Below are 15,630 nucleotides of genomic sequence, written 5' to 3'. Positions count from 1 at the left end.
TGACTTTGTATCCAGCAACTCTTAATTTAGTAATTTTTTCTACTTTCTTTTGGATTTTTCTATGCACATACCATCTATGAAAAATTAGCTATATTTCCTTTTCTTGACAAATTCGAAGACCCTCAATAATCTGAATCTGACTAACGTGCAATTTTCATTATACATTCAATAAAAAGCTGCTAGTGTATTCAATCTCCTTTCCATCTCACAAGCTCCCACTCTCAGTTTACGCTGACCTGACTACTACCCCTGCTATCCCCACCAGTCTAGAGGAATTTGAGCCCAGACGCTCCTCCAGAGCAGCCTCCGGTCCCGGCTGCGGAAGTGCGCACGCCCTCGGCACCTTAACAGCTCCCCCCGTCTCCGGGACCCAGCCAATCAGCGGCCGCCTCTTGCGCGCCCCACCGGTCAAAATGGCGGCTGCCGTTGTTGCGGAGTCCGGTTTGTAGTGCTGTTGCCCTACTCATCCCTTTCCAAAATGTGAAAGAAGAAACGGCTGGTGGAGGCGGGCCATAGGCAATGAGTCGGCGACGGAAACATGATGACAGCCCTAGCCCGAAGAAAACGCCGCACAAAACCGTGGCGGCTGAGGAATGCGGCTCGGTGGTCGAGCCAGGGAGGAGGCGGCTGAGGTCGGCCCGCGGTTCGTGGCCCTGCGGGGCTAGAGAGGGGCCTCCCGGGCCAGTGCGGCAGCGAGAGCAGCCTCCAACAGCCGCCTTGTGCAGTAAAAGTAACCCCGAGGGTGAGACGTCGGCAGCGCGGCCTGCCTTGGCTTCGGCGCCGCATCCCCACAGCCCGGCTTACAACAGGGAAATCTGGGGTGGGGGTGGAGTCTGGAGTGTGTATTGTGTCTCTGGGATTCACCCCTCGAGAGTCCAAAAATACTCCCATACCACTCCCCGATGGGCTTCTGTCCCCGAGCTTGAGCACTACCCCGTTAGGTTTGACCATCCACTTGCCTCCGCCACAGGAATAGGTCATGTGGTTTACCTGTTTGCGGGAGGGCGGCTGCTTTCCAGGCTGCTCCTCGGGTCAGCAGCGGTGGCGGAGCGAGGAGGAAGAGCTGATAGGCCCGCTAACCTCAGTTTATGCTCGGAGAAATTATTTCTGGTTAAACCTTGTCTCCCCCACGCCCCCCCGCGACCTGCTTTAGAGAAGAGTTCATATGAAAAGTTAAAGTTTGTTTCAAAGCCTGGGCGATGTCTCACCTCATTATGAATAAACCGGAAGTTGCTGTCTGTAACATCCCTCCAAATAAGATACTAAGGATCCCTTTCGTCACTATTAGTTTTGGGTGCACTTTTTGAAAGACTTCTAGTAAATCTTAGTTGGAATTGAAACTCATACAAAAGCCTTTATTCTGGAGCATATTCTTGAAACAGTGCTTTTTTTAACCTTACATGTCTTTTTTTGTTTTTTGGTTTTTTTTGAGAAGGAATCTTGCTCTGTCGCCCAGGCTGGAGTGCAGTGGCACAATCTCGGCTCACTGCAACCTCCGCCTCCGTGGTTCAAGTGATTCTCCTGCCTCAGCCTCCCGAGTAGCTGGGACTGCAGGCGCCCGCCACCTCGCCCGGCTAGTTTTTTGTATTTTTTAGTAGAGACGGGGTTTCACCGTGTTAGCCAGGATAGTCTGGATCTCCTGGCCTTGTGATCCGCCCGTCTTGGCCTCCCAAAGTTCTGGGATTACAAGCGTGAGCCACTGCGCCCGGCGACCTTACATGTCTTTAATACTCCCATAAAGCAATTCCGGAATGAACAAAAATCTTTATAAAAATTTGAAAGTTGGCCGGGCGCAGTGGCTCAAGCCTGTAATCCCAGCACTTTGGGAGGCCGAGGCGGGCGGATCACAAGGTCAGGAGATCGAGACCATCCTGAGTAACACGGTGAAACCCCGTCTCTACTAAAAAATACAAAAAACTAGCCGGGCGAGGTGGCGGGCGCCTGTAGTCCCAGCTACTCGGGAGGCTGAGGCAGGAGAATGGCGTGAACCCGGGAGGCGGAGCTTGCAGTGAGCAGAGATGGTGCCACTGCACTCCAGCCTGGGCAACAGAGCGAGACTCTGTCTCAAAAAAAAAAAAAATTGGAAGTTATTCTAGACAAAAATTCCCAAGCATTGGATCACTTACGCTTTTTAAAGAATTGCAATTAATGTAGATTAGAGCTGGTGAAAAGGGGCTAAACATATTTAGGTTTCTGTTGGGTGACTTTGGATTTTTGAATGTACCTATAAATTACAGATGGTTCCTCAAAGCCTCCAGGTCTCAATGATAATAAATAGAATGACTTAGGTTATACAGTATTGTATTATGCATTCATAGAGCTTCTGGATTATCTAAAAGTGCTTGCTATTTACAATGTCAAGTTTGCGAAGTGCTGCATGGATTTTTATATGAAACCAGCATTTCAGTTATGGTTCAGGTAATTATCTCTGGGAAAAAAAATTATATTGGACTATGAAACTTAGTCTAAGCTATTATTTGACCCTGGGTTCTTATGAAGTAAGGTAATGCTTTAAAATGCCACAATTGTTATTTTACTCATATTTTATATAGACAGGTATGAAACACCAAAGAGAGTGCTGAAAATGGACTTACTGTCATCTTCCTTCAGTTCTCCTAATGATCCAGATGGACAGAATGATATCTTTTGGGATCAGAATTCTCCATTGACAAAGCAGTTAGGTAATTCATTATTAACATTATTTATGTGAGTAAATGTTTGATAAATTATTCAGATTTAACTAGAATTCTAGTCAGATAATAGCATCAGGAACCTCTGAGAATCTACATGATTTTATCTGCATAAGTATGTGATGTAAACACACAATGCTCTAAGCTGCACTAATTAAAATTATTTTCTAAGAAGTGACAGCTATTTTTTAAAATTGAGGGTTTTTTGTTTAAAATTTATAGAAATGTCTTGGTTTCTTTTTATTCAGGTAAAGGAAGAAAAAAACAGATTTATACCACAGATAGTGATGAGATTTCACATATTGTTAATCGTATTGCTCCTCAGGTAAATATCACTAGTTTTATAGTTTGTTTTAAAACAGTGAAGAATGTGCCACTAAGTTTTTGTAGTTTCTTTAAATGAAAAGTATTGTCTTTTATAATTCTTTTTTCTAAAAATAAGGCAGCAAAGATTACTATTTTGCCTTTTCTACTTTTGAAATGCATATTTTGAAAAAAGGAACGTAATATAAAATATTATAAGATATTTTCTTAAGTATATATCTTGTTTTAATTTTTTAGAGTAATTTTTGACTAGGGCATTGTGTTTATCTGTAATGTTGTGCTTAACAACATACGGCATTCATTTTTCAAGTTGCTAAAATAATAGAATAAGGCAGTCAAAAAAATTTAAACTTTTAAGATTGTTTTGTGATTGATATTTACTGTCTATAACGTTTCCCCATTGAAACTATTCTTCTTAATACTCATTGACTTATAAGATTATCAAGAAACACTTACAAAAGCGGAGAGCACTGAATTCAAATTTAGTCTTCTCCTTCAGCCTCCTGTGCTGTGTGACCCAGTGCAAGTTATTTAAACTCTCACCACCTCAGTTCATTCAGCCGTGAACTAGAATTATTGTGTTCCTCTTGCTGTCTTCATTGGACCATTATGAGGATTAACTAGATAAAAATTCTTTGTAAACTATAGAGTGCTATAATTGTAAGGTAATGTTAAAGTTGTTACCGTAATAGAACCATCTCCAAAGGTTTTTTTTTTTTTCTTGGCCAGGCATGGTGACTCACTCCTGTGATCTCAGCATTTTGGGAGGAAGGCTGAGGCCAGGAGAAAGGGGAAGATTGCTTGAGGCCAGGAGTTTAAGACCCCATCTCTGAAAAAAAAATTTTGAGTGTTTCATTTCTTTTTTTCATTTCTGTTCTTGTACTGTTGGAGTGAAATAGAAATATGTTCAAGTCAATCATTTGACACAAAGCAGTCCAATAACTCTAATATTACAATTACTAAGAAGCAAAGGCTTAATACATAAAACTGTTCTGAACTTCTTTACTTTTTGTTCTCTTTTTCTTATTTAACAACATTTAAATCCAGAGAACGTTTTTGCTTAGTGTCTTCTCTAAAGGAAGTATGCCATTTTTCCTTAACATGCCCTTGAATAGTTACTATATGTTGACCATAAACAATAGATGGCACTGGCCCAAAACATGGTTTGAAGAATTACTGTCATTCAGGTGGAAGAGACAGGAAATGAAGTTTTTCTTAGCAGCTATAAAATATCCAAAATTACACCTAGCACAGTCAAAACAACTCTGTTGCTACTAGCTCTACATTCCATGTTTAGCATGTCATAGAAACTCATTTTACTTACAGTTCATTAGTTAAATAGCATTTATGCCATAATAATACTTACTCTATAAGTTAACAATAGATCTTCATTAATTGTGGGTTTCACATGAAAGAAGCATAATAAAATGTGTTTGGGCGGGCCAGTCTAAATAGTGATAAAAAGATAGTTGTGAATAAATTATTGGAGCCTTTACCTAACTGGGCTGGAAATAATAGCTCATATAAAGAAATGCCAACAGTATGCAAGTGGTAACTTGTATAAAAAGAAAAAAAATAGTGAAATTAGTAGCTTTAAAATGTTACCCTCTTAAACTGAGTACTTTTAAAGCATATAAATCTTTAGCAGTTTCAAGGTCTGCTTGAAAGCTTGTCATGTTCTCAGAATGACAAATATTTATATTGTTTATTTTTAGGTGAGTCATTCTCAAATCATTATTTAATTTTCTTTTAACGTTTTCAGAGATAGCATTTTTTTTTAAATACGAGGTTTTATTTTGATTGGACAGTCAGTTCACTTTCTGCAGGGATATTTTTTATACAGTGTTGTTTATTTGAAGATGGTATATATCTTCATTTATACAGCTTTGCACAGTATACCTTTTATAATGAAATGAAGTAATGCATTTAGATACCTTATACAGCACCTGGATTATGGTTGAAAATCAATAAATTATGTAATTATTCAGGAAGAAATATGTAATATGTACAAATAGTATACAAACATACATAGGAGCCATGTATATGTAAAGTTGGGTACATAAAGTCATAATTTAGTCCTCTGAAAATTGAATAAATTTAAAATTACTTTGGTAAATGGCAGAGTTCATAATTAAGACTATTATTTTCTTTAAATTCAAGATTGTTGAAATAAAAGGGAAAATATATATTGAGTCTGAAAGTGAAATTACTGATTTTCTTGAGTATTTGCAAAGCTAAAGGCAACTAGGTTCAAGTCGACTCTAAGAAAACTTTTGATTCATTGAGGATTTGAAGTACCAAGTTGTAGGGATCTTTTCATCTAAATCTTCTAGTAAATAAATGTAAACTGACACTGTTATGCCCAGTATTGTGCTGAATGCTGAGTTATTCTAAGAAGAGTCCTTGCCTTTGAGTAGCCTATAATCTAGTAGTAATATTATTTTTTAACTTGTGTGATATTTATGTTCATTCTAGGTACTGTAAAATAGAGTGAAAATGGTTATTTGATTTGATTTGTTGGTTTGGTTTGCAATTAATGCCTAAAGCTCATTCTGTAATTTTTTTGTGTGATCAAGTGACTGAAAGGTACAGCAAAAATATCCAAGTGTAAAATGGCTTTTTTCTGTATATTATCTGGGTAAACTTTTCTGCTTTCTCTATTTTTTTATTCTTATTCCTATCTCATTCTTAGTTCTAACCTTGCTCTTACCTCTTAATTCAGTCCTGACCTCAATTCTGAGTGTTCTCAATTTAGGTCAACATGGATTGTCCAACTTTAGATAAAGGTTATAATAAGGATAAAGAAAATTTGGAGAAACAGATGATACAGAAAGTATAAGAATCTTAGGGCAATTAAAATGTCAATTTTCTTTTAATAAAAACGTGCTTATGTTATTAAATGTACATTTGATAAATTTAATTCTTAAAACAATTTTTTTTAAAATAAGCAATTTGTAATTCTGAATGTTTTCATTCTCTGAAACAAGTGGATCAATTCTTGTAGCTTATTATTGCTATCTCCCAACTTCTTATTGTTTTTGAGTTTGTTTGGTAACTTACCTCACCAGAATTTAGGAAATTAATTCAAAGTAGTTTTTATTTTCTTTTTTATTTTGTTTTTCTGGAAGGGGGCGGGGTGCTACATTGGTACTTTATACCTCTTTTGTTCCCTATCTGCCAAAGGATGAAAAACCAACAACAAGTTCTATGCTGGACATGTGGATTGGTGAAACTGCTATTCCTTGTACTCCCAGTGTAGTGAAAGGAAAATCAAGAGCAAAAATCAGCTGCACAAAGTAAGTTAAGACTTTTCAGCTTTTCTGAAATTCAGTGAAGCAAATATTTTTTGATAATACTCCATTTTTGTTTTGTGAATATATCAAAATTTTTGTTAATAAAATTTCCACAGTTTTGATCTATCAAATTTTGGAGTTAAAATAATTGTAAGTGTTAAAATCTTAGAGCTTTAACATCAAAATATGTTAAATAACAGTTGGATATAATGTCTCAGAACATTTTTAATTATAATTTTTAAATCTTGTTTAATAGGTTAAAAACACAAAATCAAGAAGAAGAACTTATGAAACTGGCTAAACAATTTGATAAAAATATGGAAGAGCTAGATGTGATTCAAGAGCAAAATAAGAGGAATTATGATTTTACCCAGATGATTTCAGAAACAGAGATTTTAAGTAATCATAAAGATAATACACAGATGCAGTCATTACATAATATAGTTCCCGAAATAGATAATGCTACAAAAAAGAAGCCAATCAAAGGAAACACCAAGGTATCTGTGGCAAATAATCAAAATAGCAGTCAGAAGCCATTTGACCAAACTGCTGAAGCAGCCTTTAATGCTATTTTTGATGGTTCTACTCAGAAATGTAGCGGACAGTTAAGCCAAGAACTGCCAGAAGCTTTTTGGAGCACCAGTAATACTACCTTTGTAAAGACAAATGCTTTGAAAGAGGAGAAAATCATTACTAATGAAACTCTGGTCATTGAAAAACTGTCAAATAAAACCCCACGATCACTTTCTTCTCAAGTAGATACACCCATAATGACAAAATCATGTGTGACTTCCTGTACTAAGAAGCCAGAAACTTCTAAGAGGTACATTGATGCATTTACTACCGGTGATTTTGAGGATGATTGGGAAAATTTACTAGGTAATGAACCTTTTGCTATGCAAAATGTCGACATGCCTGAACTCTTCCCCTGTAAAACAGCCCAGGTTACTGGTCAAAAGGAAATTTGTACCTTTAATAGTAAAACTGTTAAAAATATGTCAAGAGCAAATACAAGTCCAGATGCCAGGTTAGGAGATTCAAAAGTATTACAAGATCTTTCTTCAAAGATATGTGACAGAGAATTAATAGGTGCAGAATATAGATTTTCACCAAATCCAAATAAATCAAACAAATTATCATCCACTAGAAATAAAATGAAATTTGAGAACTCTTCCAATAAAATCGTTATTCAAGACAAAATTCAAGATTGTATACTTACATCTAATCTGACAAAAATAAAGGAAGATACTCTTACTAAATCTACTGTATATGCTTCTGAAAAGAAGTCAGCTTTGAACACAAGATATTCTAATGAGCAGAAAAATAAGTGCATTTTAAATCAAGCTGTTAAAGCCCCTGTTAATACTGATCTTTTTGGCTCTGCAAATCTAGGCAATGAAACCAGTGTTAGTAACCCAAATCAGACTAGTGCATCAAAATTAGGTTCTTTCTTTGATGATTGGAATGATCCCTCATTTGCCAATGAGATTATTAAAGCGTGTCATCAATTAGATAATACCTGGGAAGCAGATGATGTAGATGATGATTTGTTGTACCAAGCATGTGATGATATTGAAAGACTAACTCAGCAACAAGATATTAGAAAGGACAGTAAGACATCAGAAAGTATATGTGAGATCAATAATAATTCCGAACATGGAGCCAAAAACATGTTTACTATATCTAAACAAGGAAGTAATTTAGTACAATCAAAGCATTTGAATCCAGACAGCATTTCAGCGCAGACATCTTTGACAAATAGCTCACGAACAGATAAGCCAATGAAAATGGAGAAAGGGGAAATGTATGGAAATTCTCCAAGATTTTTAGGTGCCACAAATTTGACTATGTATTCTAAGATCTCAAACTGTCAGATAAATAATCTGCATGTGCCTTATACTAACACTGATGTTCCAATACAAGTGAATAGTTCCAAATTGGTTCTTTCGGGAAGTTCAAGTGTAACTTCAGATAATATGAATACAGAAATTGCTACTTACAAGAAGAAACTGAGTACTAAGCAGCTATGCCATAAGAGTATAACAGATGAATCTCAGAGCAACCATAACAAAACAGTTGGATTTTCAAAGTTTACATTTACAAGGATGAAAAATTCTCAGATTCTTTCTCAGTTTAATCAAAATTATATAACTGGAAGTATGTCTGATACCAAAATTACACAGGGTGTGGAGAAAAAGAAAAGTGTCAACCCATTGCTAGAGGAAGCTGTTGGACAGCAATCTTTGGTGAAACTTTCTGAATCTTTGAAACAATCTTCAAAAGGTATGTATGAAATATGAAATAGTTTTCTTTGAAAAGTATCTTAAAAAATAGTAAAATAATTATTTGTTGTTTTTGAGTGTGAGTAATAATATATAAGGTAAAACTATAACGTTTAACTAGAATTCTTAAAATGATACTTGGAAATAATTATACTGCATTATACAAAGAGTAGTTGGTTTATTTTTCAAAATATTACATTGAATTCTTTCCCAGCACTTAATACAATGACTGGCATATAGTAGGTACTCAGTAAATATTTTTTGAATGATTTATTAATTGTTTCTTGGAAAATCATACCTTTAGATAAATGTATTACAGTGTTCATTTTAAGATTGTATTTACTAAATTGTTTTAAAACTTGAGTAATCTTCTAGGAAGCAGATGATGGAGCAGTGAGGTAAATAATATTTAGAAATTTAGAGCATTCTAATTAAACATGTTTACTAGTGTGATATTTGATATAAATGTGCTAGTGGTGATGGTTAAAATTGTGATTTACTTATTTGATAACAGCTATCATTTCTGATTCTTCCAGTTCCTCTTTTCTCTAATTCTCCATTCTATCAATAAGTTTCATTGTTTCTATCTCAAAAACCCTGTATCCCCAAACTATCCATTTTTCTTTCTACAACAAGTTAACATTTCTTGACGAGACTACTGCAATTCTTTTATCTATCTCCTTTCAATTCTCATCTCCAAATAGTGGAATAGCCTTTTAAAATTGGATGGGCAAAAATGACATTTCTATGCTTAAAACAACCTTCAGTGGCTGCCCATCATATTTCAGATAAAATCCAAACTGTATACTGTGAGCAACAAAGCTGTGGATTATCTCTCTTTAACCTGTGTCTCCTCTTTTTTCCTTACCTACTAAGCTTCAGCTATACCAGCTGTCTTTTAGTTTCTCAAACAGTTTATGTTTCTTCCTTGTCCAGGAACGTAGACCGTGCTCTTCCCTTTGACTAAAACTACTTCTTTTCAACATGTGACCCCTCCTCCACTCTTGTTGGTGCTTTCTTATATCTCAATATATTACTGCTTTCTCACAGAGGCCTTCCTTGAAGAGTCTCTAAATCTCCTTGTTTATTTTTTATTTCTTAATTGCTTTTATCACAAGTTGCAATTAAATTTTTAGTGACTGTTCTCTGTCTTGTTGGCATTACTGCTACAACTTTCCTATTTAAGTGACTTTTTTTAAATTTACAACAGTAATATGCTAGTTATTTAAAAAGAAAAGTAAAACAGTATAGAATAATTTGAAGTAAAACGTTAAGTCTTATGTTTCTCCTTTCTCATAACCATCCCTTAGGGAAAACCACTATTAATATTTTGGTATACATTATGTAGCATTTTCTATGCATATAAAAAGGTATGTGTGTGTGTATATACATATATATGTGTATACATATATACCTGCAGATTTATTTAAATATTAATAAATCTGTATACCCACTATTTGGCAACTTGCTTTTGCCTTAATATAGCTGTCTTTTCCTTTTAGTACATTTAAATTTATTTTAGTCCTGTTAATGACTAAGTGATATATATAGTGGATGTATCATAATTTAACTGTTTCTCTGTGATGGAAGTTTGGGTTGGTTGCAGTCTTTTGCAATTACAAACAATACTCCAGTAAATATCCTTCTACATAAATTTCTGCATGCTTGTATAATTATATCTGTTAATTCCTAAAAAATTGCTACAAGAGAAAGTTTTAAAATTTGATGGATACCACCAAATTTCTGTCTGAAGCAGTTATACCAATTTATCTTGTCAACACTGACAATAAATGATTCTCTACACCCAGGGTATCCAATCTTTTGGCTTCCCCAGGCCACATTGGAAGAATTATCTTGGACCACACATAAAATACACTGACACTCATAATAGCTGATGAACTAAAAAAAAAAAAAAAAATCACAAAAAATCTCATAATATTTTAAGAAAGTTTATGAATTTGTGTTGGGCTGCATTCAAAGCCGTGTTGGGCTGCAGGTAGCCTGTGGGCTGCAGGTTGGATAGCTTTCTTTACATGATAGCCCAAACTAGATATTTTGAAATGTTAAAAATTGTTCTCAATCTATAGTAATTTTAAGTATTTAAATTTGTATTAAAGTGAGTATATTGTAACTAATTCAAGCATGTTCCCAACATGAATTTATTTACAGATAGAGTTGACCCTTGAACAATGGAGGGGTTACAGGCACTGATCTGATTTGTAGTCAAAAGTCTGTGTGTAACTTTTGATCCCCCAGAATCTTAACTGCTAATAGCCTGCTGTTGACCAGAAACCTTTCTGATAACAAGTAATTAATTAATGCATATTTTGTATGCTCTTATATGTATTATATACTGTATTCTTACCATAAGCTAGAGAAAGTGTTATTAAAATCATAAGGAAGAGAAAATAATATTTACTATTCATTAAGTGAAAGTGGATCATTATAAAGATCTTCATCTTCATAATCTTCATGTCTAGTAGGCCGAGAAGGAAGAAGAGTAAGGGTTGGTCTTGTTGTCTCAGGGGTGTCAGATGCAGAAAACAACCTACAAATGAGTGGACTTGCCAGTTCAAGCCCATGTTGTTCAAGGGTCAACTATAGTTATAATTCTATAAAGACTAAACCTCCTGGAGTATTTGAGTTTTCCCAAAACTCCTATCTACCAGTCTGTCTGCATTTTTCATGGATAATCTGCCTTTTCGCTTATCTCATCAATATTTTCTTTAAGCTTATTGATAGTACTGAGTCTCTTAATTACTATTAACTTTGTTGATGTTTTCTATTGTTTCTACTTCCTTTTACTTTGTTATGTAGCAAGCTGCTCTCCAGGGAAGTATCTCTGAAACAAAACTCACTTAACTCCCTCATTGATTTCAGGCAGGAGTTGGCAAACTATGATCCCTCCAAATCCAGCCTGCAGCTTGTTTTATGTATAGCCAGCACACTAAAAATGATTTTTACATTTTAAATGGTTGGAAAAAAATCAAAAGGAGAATAATATTTCATGACGTTTGAAAATTATATGAAATCCAGATTTCATTGTCCATAAACAGGTTTTATTTGAACACAGCTCATCAGTTATTTATACATTTTCCATAACTATTTTTGCTACAATGGTACAGGTGAGCAGTTGCAACAAGGTACTCAAAGGTTAACATTCTTGCTTTCTGACTCTACAGGAGAAAAAAAAAAAAATTACTGACCCTTGCACTGTAAGATCAAGGTTAAGAAGAGCAGCTTTTTCTTAGTACTTTACAATATTTTAAGACTTCATTGTGTATTTTTATTATAGACTGAGTTAAAGGAAGACTGATGAGAAAAATGGATGCGTCCCTAAATCAAATTTTCATGGTGTGACCTGATTATCATTTGAAATTATTTGCTATAATATTACCAAGCAAATTGTAAGAGCAACTTTAGGAAATTATATTTTCTGCTGTTGTAGATTATTAACCTGTTTTCACACAAATTCAGTGTAAAGTCTTTGTATGTGTAGTCTGAGTTTGTTGTGTTTCTCAGCTTTGATACTAAAGTATTAGATAATTAGTCATGCTAATTAGAAAGTATCTTCTGGTGTCTTTCTTTAGGGAAAAATAGCTACAGTCTGTTAGGTAAACAGCTTAGGAAATAAAAGCCATCAAAATCATCTGGGAAACTCCACTCAAAATATGTATTTCTTAGGCTGAATACTCCCTCCCATTTTTGATTATACCAAGAAAGGAAAGGGAGGCAGATTATATGTTTTGGAAAATGCCTCTGTTAGTTAACAAGAGAAATGTCTCATAAATTGTGAATATTTTTCTAGATGTCAGAATAAATGATATTTCTCTTCTGTCAATATTACAGATTCTTCTTTCTTAAAAAGCATATTTTACAACGTAGACGGTTTTAAGTTTACTTAAATATGTATTAGGGTGATAATCTTAAACTTAAAATATCATTTAATTGAGAAAGTGATTTCTAATACAAAGCTTCAACTTAATTGAGATTATTTTAAAGTTTCTCCAAAATGCATCCTCCAAATAAAAATATAATTTCTAACAGTGAATCACAGGAAACCAGTCTGACATGAGAGATTTCATTTAATCACTCTAAAATATATTTCCTCAGTGGATGAAATGAAAACTTTAAAGGGAAAAGTAGATGTGAATATTAATATAACATCTTATGTAAATATACACTATTTGAGATACTGATAGCTAATTTAATTCCTTATATTTTGACTATTTTTCTATTAAAGTGTATATAACATTTAAAATCCCAATGTATCCTTTTTAAAGATATATTTATTCATAGGTCATATAAATTAGATGTCATTGTCCACAAGAATTATTTGGTGGGTAGTCAGTTTTCTATCAAATTGGATTTTATCACACTGTGAAAAGAATGTATCAAATAGAGACAGATCCATCAGTGCTTGATTTTCTTTTGAACTGGGGCATTATATCTGTATTATGTACTTGGAATTTTATATTTAGTAGTTTAGTTTAATAGCCAACTAATATGGCAAATCTAGGTGATTAAAAAAGCAAAAATTAAAGCACATGTTGAATGACTTTATAGGCTATAAAAGTAAACTCATCTTTTGTTGAATTTTTAGAGGAAGAAGAGAAAAATAGAAAGTGTTCTCCTGAAGAAATTCAGAGAAAAAGACAAGAAGCGCTGGTTCGGAGAATGGCTAAAGCACGAGCCTCATCTGTAAATGCAGCTCCCACTTCATTTCTTTAATGAAATATTGGAAGACTTCACAAAGACTGCTGATAACTATCTGTGATAGGACATGTTTTTTTCTTGATTTCTCTGTGAGAAATGTAATGCTGACTTTTATAAAGCCTGGACTTCTACTTTATTTAATAAATCAATGTTTGCAATGGTAAATGAAACATTTCCTTGGACATGTATTTCAAAGTCATTACATATAAGTTTTAGAAATTCAGGAAAGTTAGCAATTATGTACAGATATTATACAGAGGAAAGTAGTTATATTTTTAAATGCTATTATTGCAGAGGATCATCAAAAAAGAGGTAATCTATGTTATTTCCTATTCTAATGTGTTTTCCTAATACAAAACTTCAACTTTCTAAGTTAGTAGAGACGATTTTTGTTGTTTTACTTTCATTAACTGTTGCTTAAGGTTTTTATACACTTCCAGATTTTAATTAATACTTTCATATTTCTAGGAGCATGGTTGATATGAAATAAAGGACTTTATTTGTAAGGAAATTATTTTCAGTTCTTAGAAGTAGATTTGAATTTTAATAATTCTAAAATGTCACACATTTTGGAAACTTTCCACCATATTTAGGAAAACTCTGATTTTAGAAGTCTAGCATAGAAGAAAAGAAGTAGTGAATTGTCTACAAAAGTAATGTGGCATCATTAACATTTAGAACTGGCAGAAACTTCATATGTCATCTGGTCCAGCTTCCTTATTGTGTCGGTGAGAAAACGTAATACTGTTTTCAAAGTCGTAGGTAAGTTAATGCTGTGCTACGATTAGAATGATTACTTTGGACACCTAAACAATTATACCATTTGCTTCAAAGTATTAGTACATAAAATAACTTGAGGGATTGTTATTTTCTAGTATAAAACAAAAGATGTAATTAAAATACAAAAGATGTAATAAGGACTGTTTGATAATCTCATTTTTCCTTATTTTGCTTTAAAGAATTAGCCTTTCCAGGATGTAAAAATGATAATCTTTTTTCTTTTCACTTTTTCTGTAACTGTGTAATTTTTCCCTCAATTAATTTACTTACTTTACTAATCTTTTCTTCTCTATTACTGTTTTGTTTTTTCTTTTTTTGCCGTTTTGCCTATTTGGAATTTGCTAAACCAATAATAGAAGTCCAACTAGAGGGCGTAAGGCAGGGAGGATGCTTTATTCCTCTTAAATGGTTTTAGGAGATCTAGGGAAAGTTAGAGATACGAAACACCTGTCATGGTGTGGCATTTATCACTATTCAGGTGTCTCAAAGCAGTGATAATATGGTAGTTACTGCCCTATAATTATGCAGATACTCCTTAACTCACCGTGGAGTTACGTCCCAATAAACCCATCATGAGTTGAAAATACCTTAAGTTAAAAATGCATTTACTACACTTAATCTACCCAACAACATAGCTTAGCCCAGCCTACCTTAAACATGCTCAAATCACTTATATTAGCCTAGAGTTGGGCAAATCTGGCAACATGACGCACTGTAGAGTATCAGTTGAGCTGATGCCCAGCATTGTGAGAAAATTGTACCGCATATCTCTAGCATGGGAAAGAATCAAACTTTAAAGTATGATTTCTATTGAACGCATATCACTTTTGCACCACCTTAGAGTTGAAAAATTTTAAGTCAACCATTTTAAGTTGGAGACTGTACATCGTAAATGGTATTTTCATATATACAGTGGAGTACTAGAGTTTAGCTAACCTATATTACTTTTCTAGGAATATATAATAACCTAGATAAATGCAAGTAGTTTCTATGTAAGAAAATAAAGAGTGGAGAATCTTTTACTAAAAGTGGCTTCACTGTGTTCTGACTATGCTTTGGATATCTCTGTCCTTGCTTAAGCTCCTCCCTGCTTACTGCTTGCTTTTTTAAGAGTACTTTTAGGCTATTCTGTTCATTCATTTAGACTCAGCCTAATAAGTGTATTTCTTTGAGTCTCGTACCTAACCATCTTCACTGGAATTGATTATTCTCTCTGATCATAATGGTACTGATTATTGTGTCTTTCACTGAACAATTCTATAATGCCTTACATATTGTTTAGTTGTATAAATCTTATTTTATAATTTGTCATTTTGTGTCTCTGGTAATTCTGCCAAATTCTTACATAGCCCATAGTATTAGTTACATAATAGTTTCCTCTAAGTGATTCCCTTTTATTTAAAAAAAAAAAAAAAAAAAAAAGAAAAGAAAGAAAAGAAACTTTTATAGCACTTCTGGGTGGTGGCAGGTGTAGTAGCCCTATACATCTGAACCCGACATGACTGGTATTTAGGGTCACTGCTGCTGTTCATACCACTCTCCTTT

At 34.2% G+C, this 15,630-nt stretch overlaps 1 protein-coding gene across 5 annotated transcripts; it reads left to right on the top strand.

Annotated features, from left to right (window-relative positions):
* The first annotated feature begins 403 nt into the window (after positions 1-403).
* ETAA1 (ETAA1 activator of ATR kinase) lies at positions 404-15,396 on the top strand. Of its 5 annotated transcripts, none has more exons than XM_074010881.1 (6): positions 404-742; positions 2,557-2,681; positions 2,939-3,015; positions 6,198-6,310; positions 6,564-8,590; positions 13,193-15,396. In XM_074010881.1, exons 2-6 carry the CDS (start codon positions 2,585-2,587, stop codon positions 13,318-13,320), a joined length of 2,442 nt encoding a protein of 813 aa, XP_073866982.1. In that variant the 5' UTR covers positions 404-742; positions 2,557-2,584; the 3' UTR covers positions 13,321-15,396. The 5 variants fall into 5 exon arrangements, with proteins under 5 accessions (XP_073866982.1, XP_073866983.1, XP_005575771.3 ...); XM_074010882.1 differs by having other exon boundaries at positions 3,744-6,310; XM_005575714.4 differs by having other exon boundaries at positions 2,553-2,681.
* Positions 15,397-15,630: the final 234 nt, after the last annotated feature.

Source organism: Macaca fascicularis, chromosome 13 (assembly GCF_037993035.2).
Source record: "Macaca fascicularis isolate 582-1 chromosome 13, T2T-MFA8v1.1".
Classification (NCBI taxonomy): Eukaryota; Metazoa; Chordata; class Mammalia; order Primates; family Cercopithecidae; genus Macaca; species Macaca fascicularis.
Note: the sequence above shows the minus strand (reverse complement) of the source record. Positions and strands in the feature narration are given on the sequence as shown.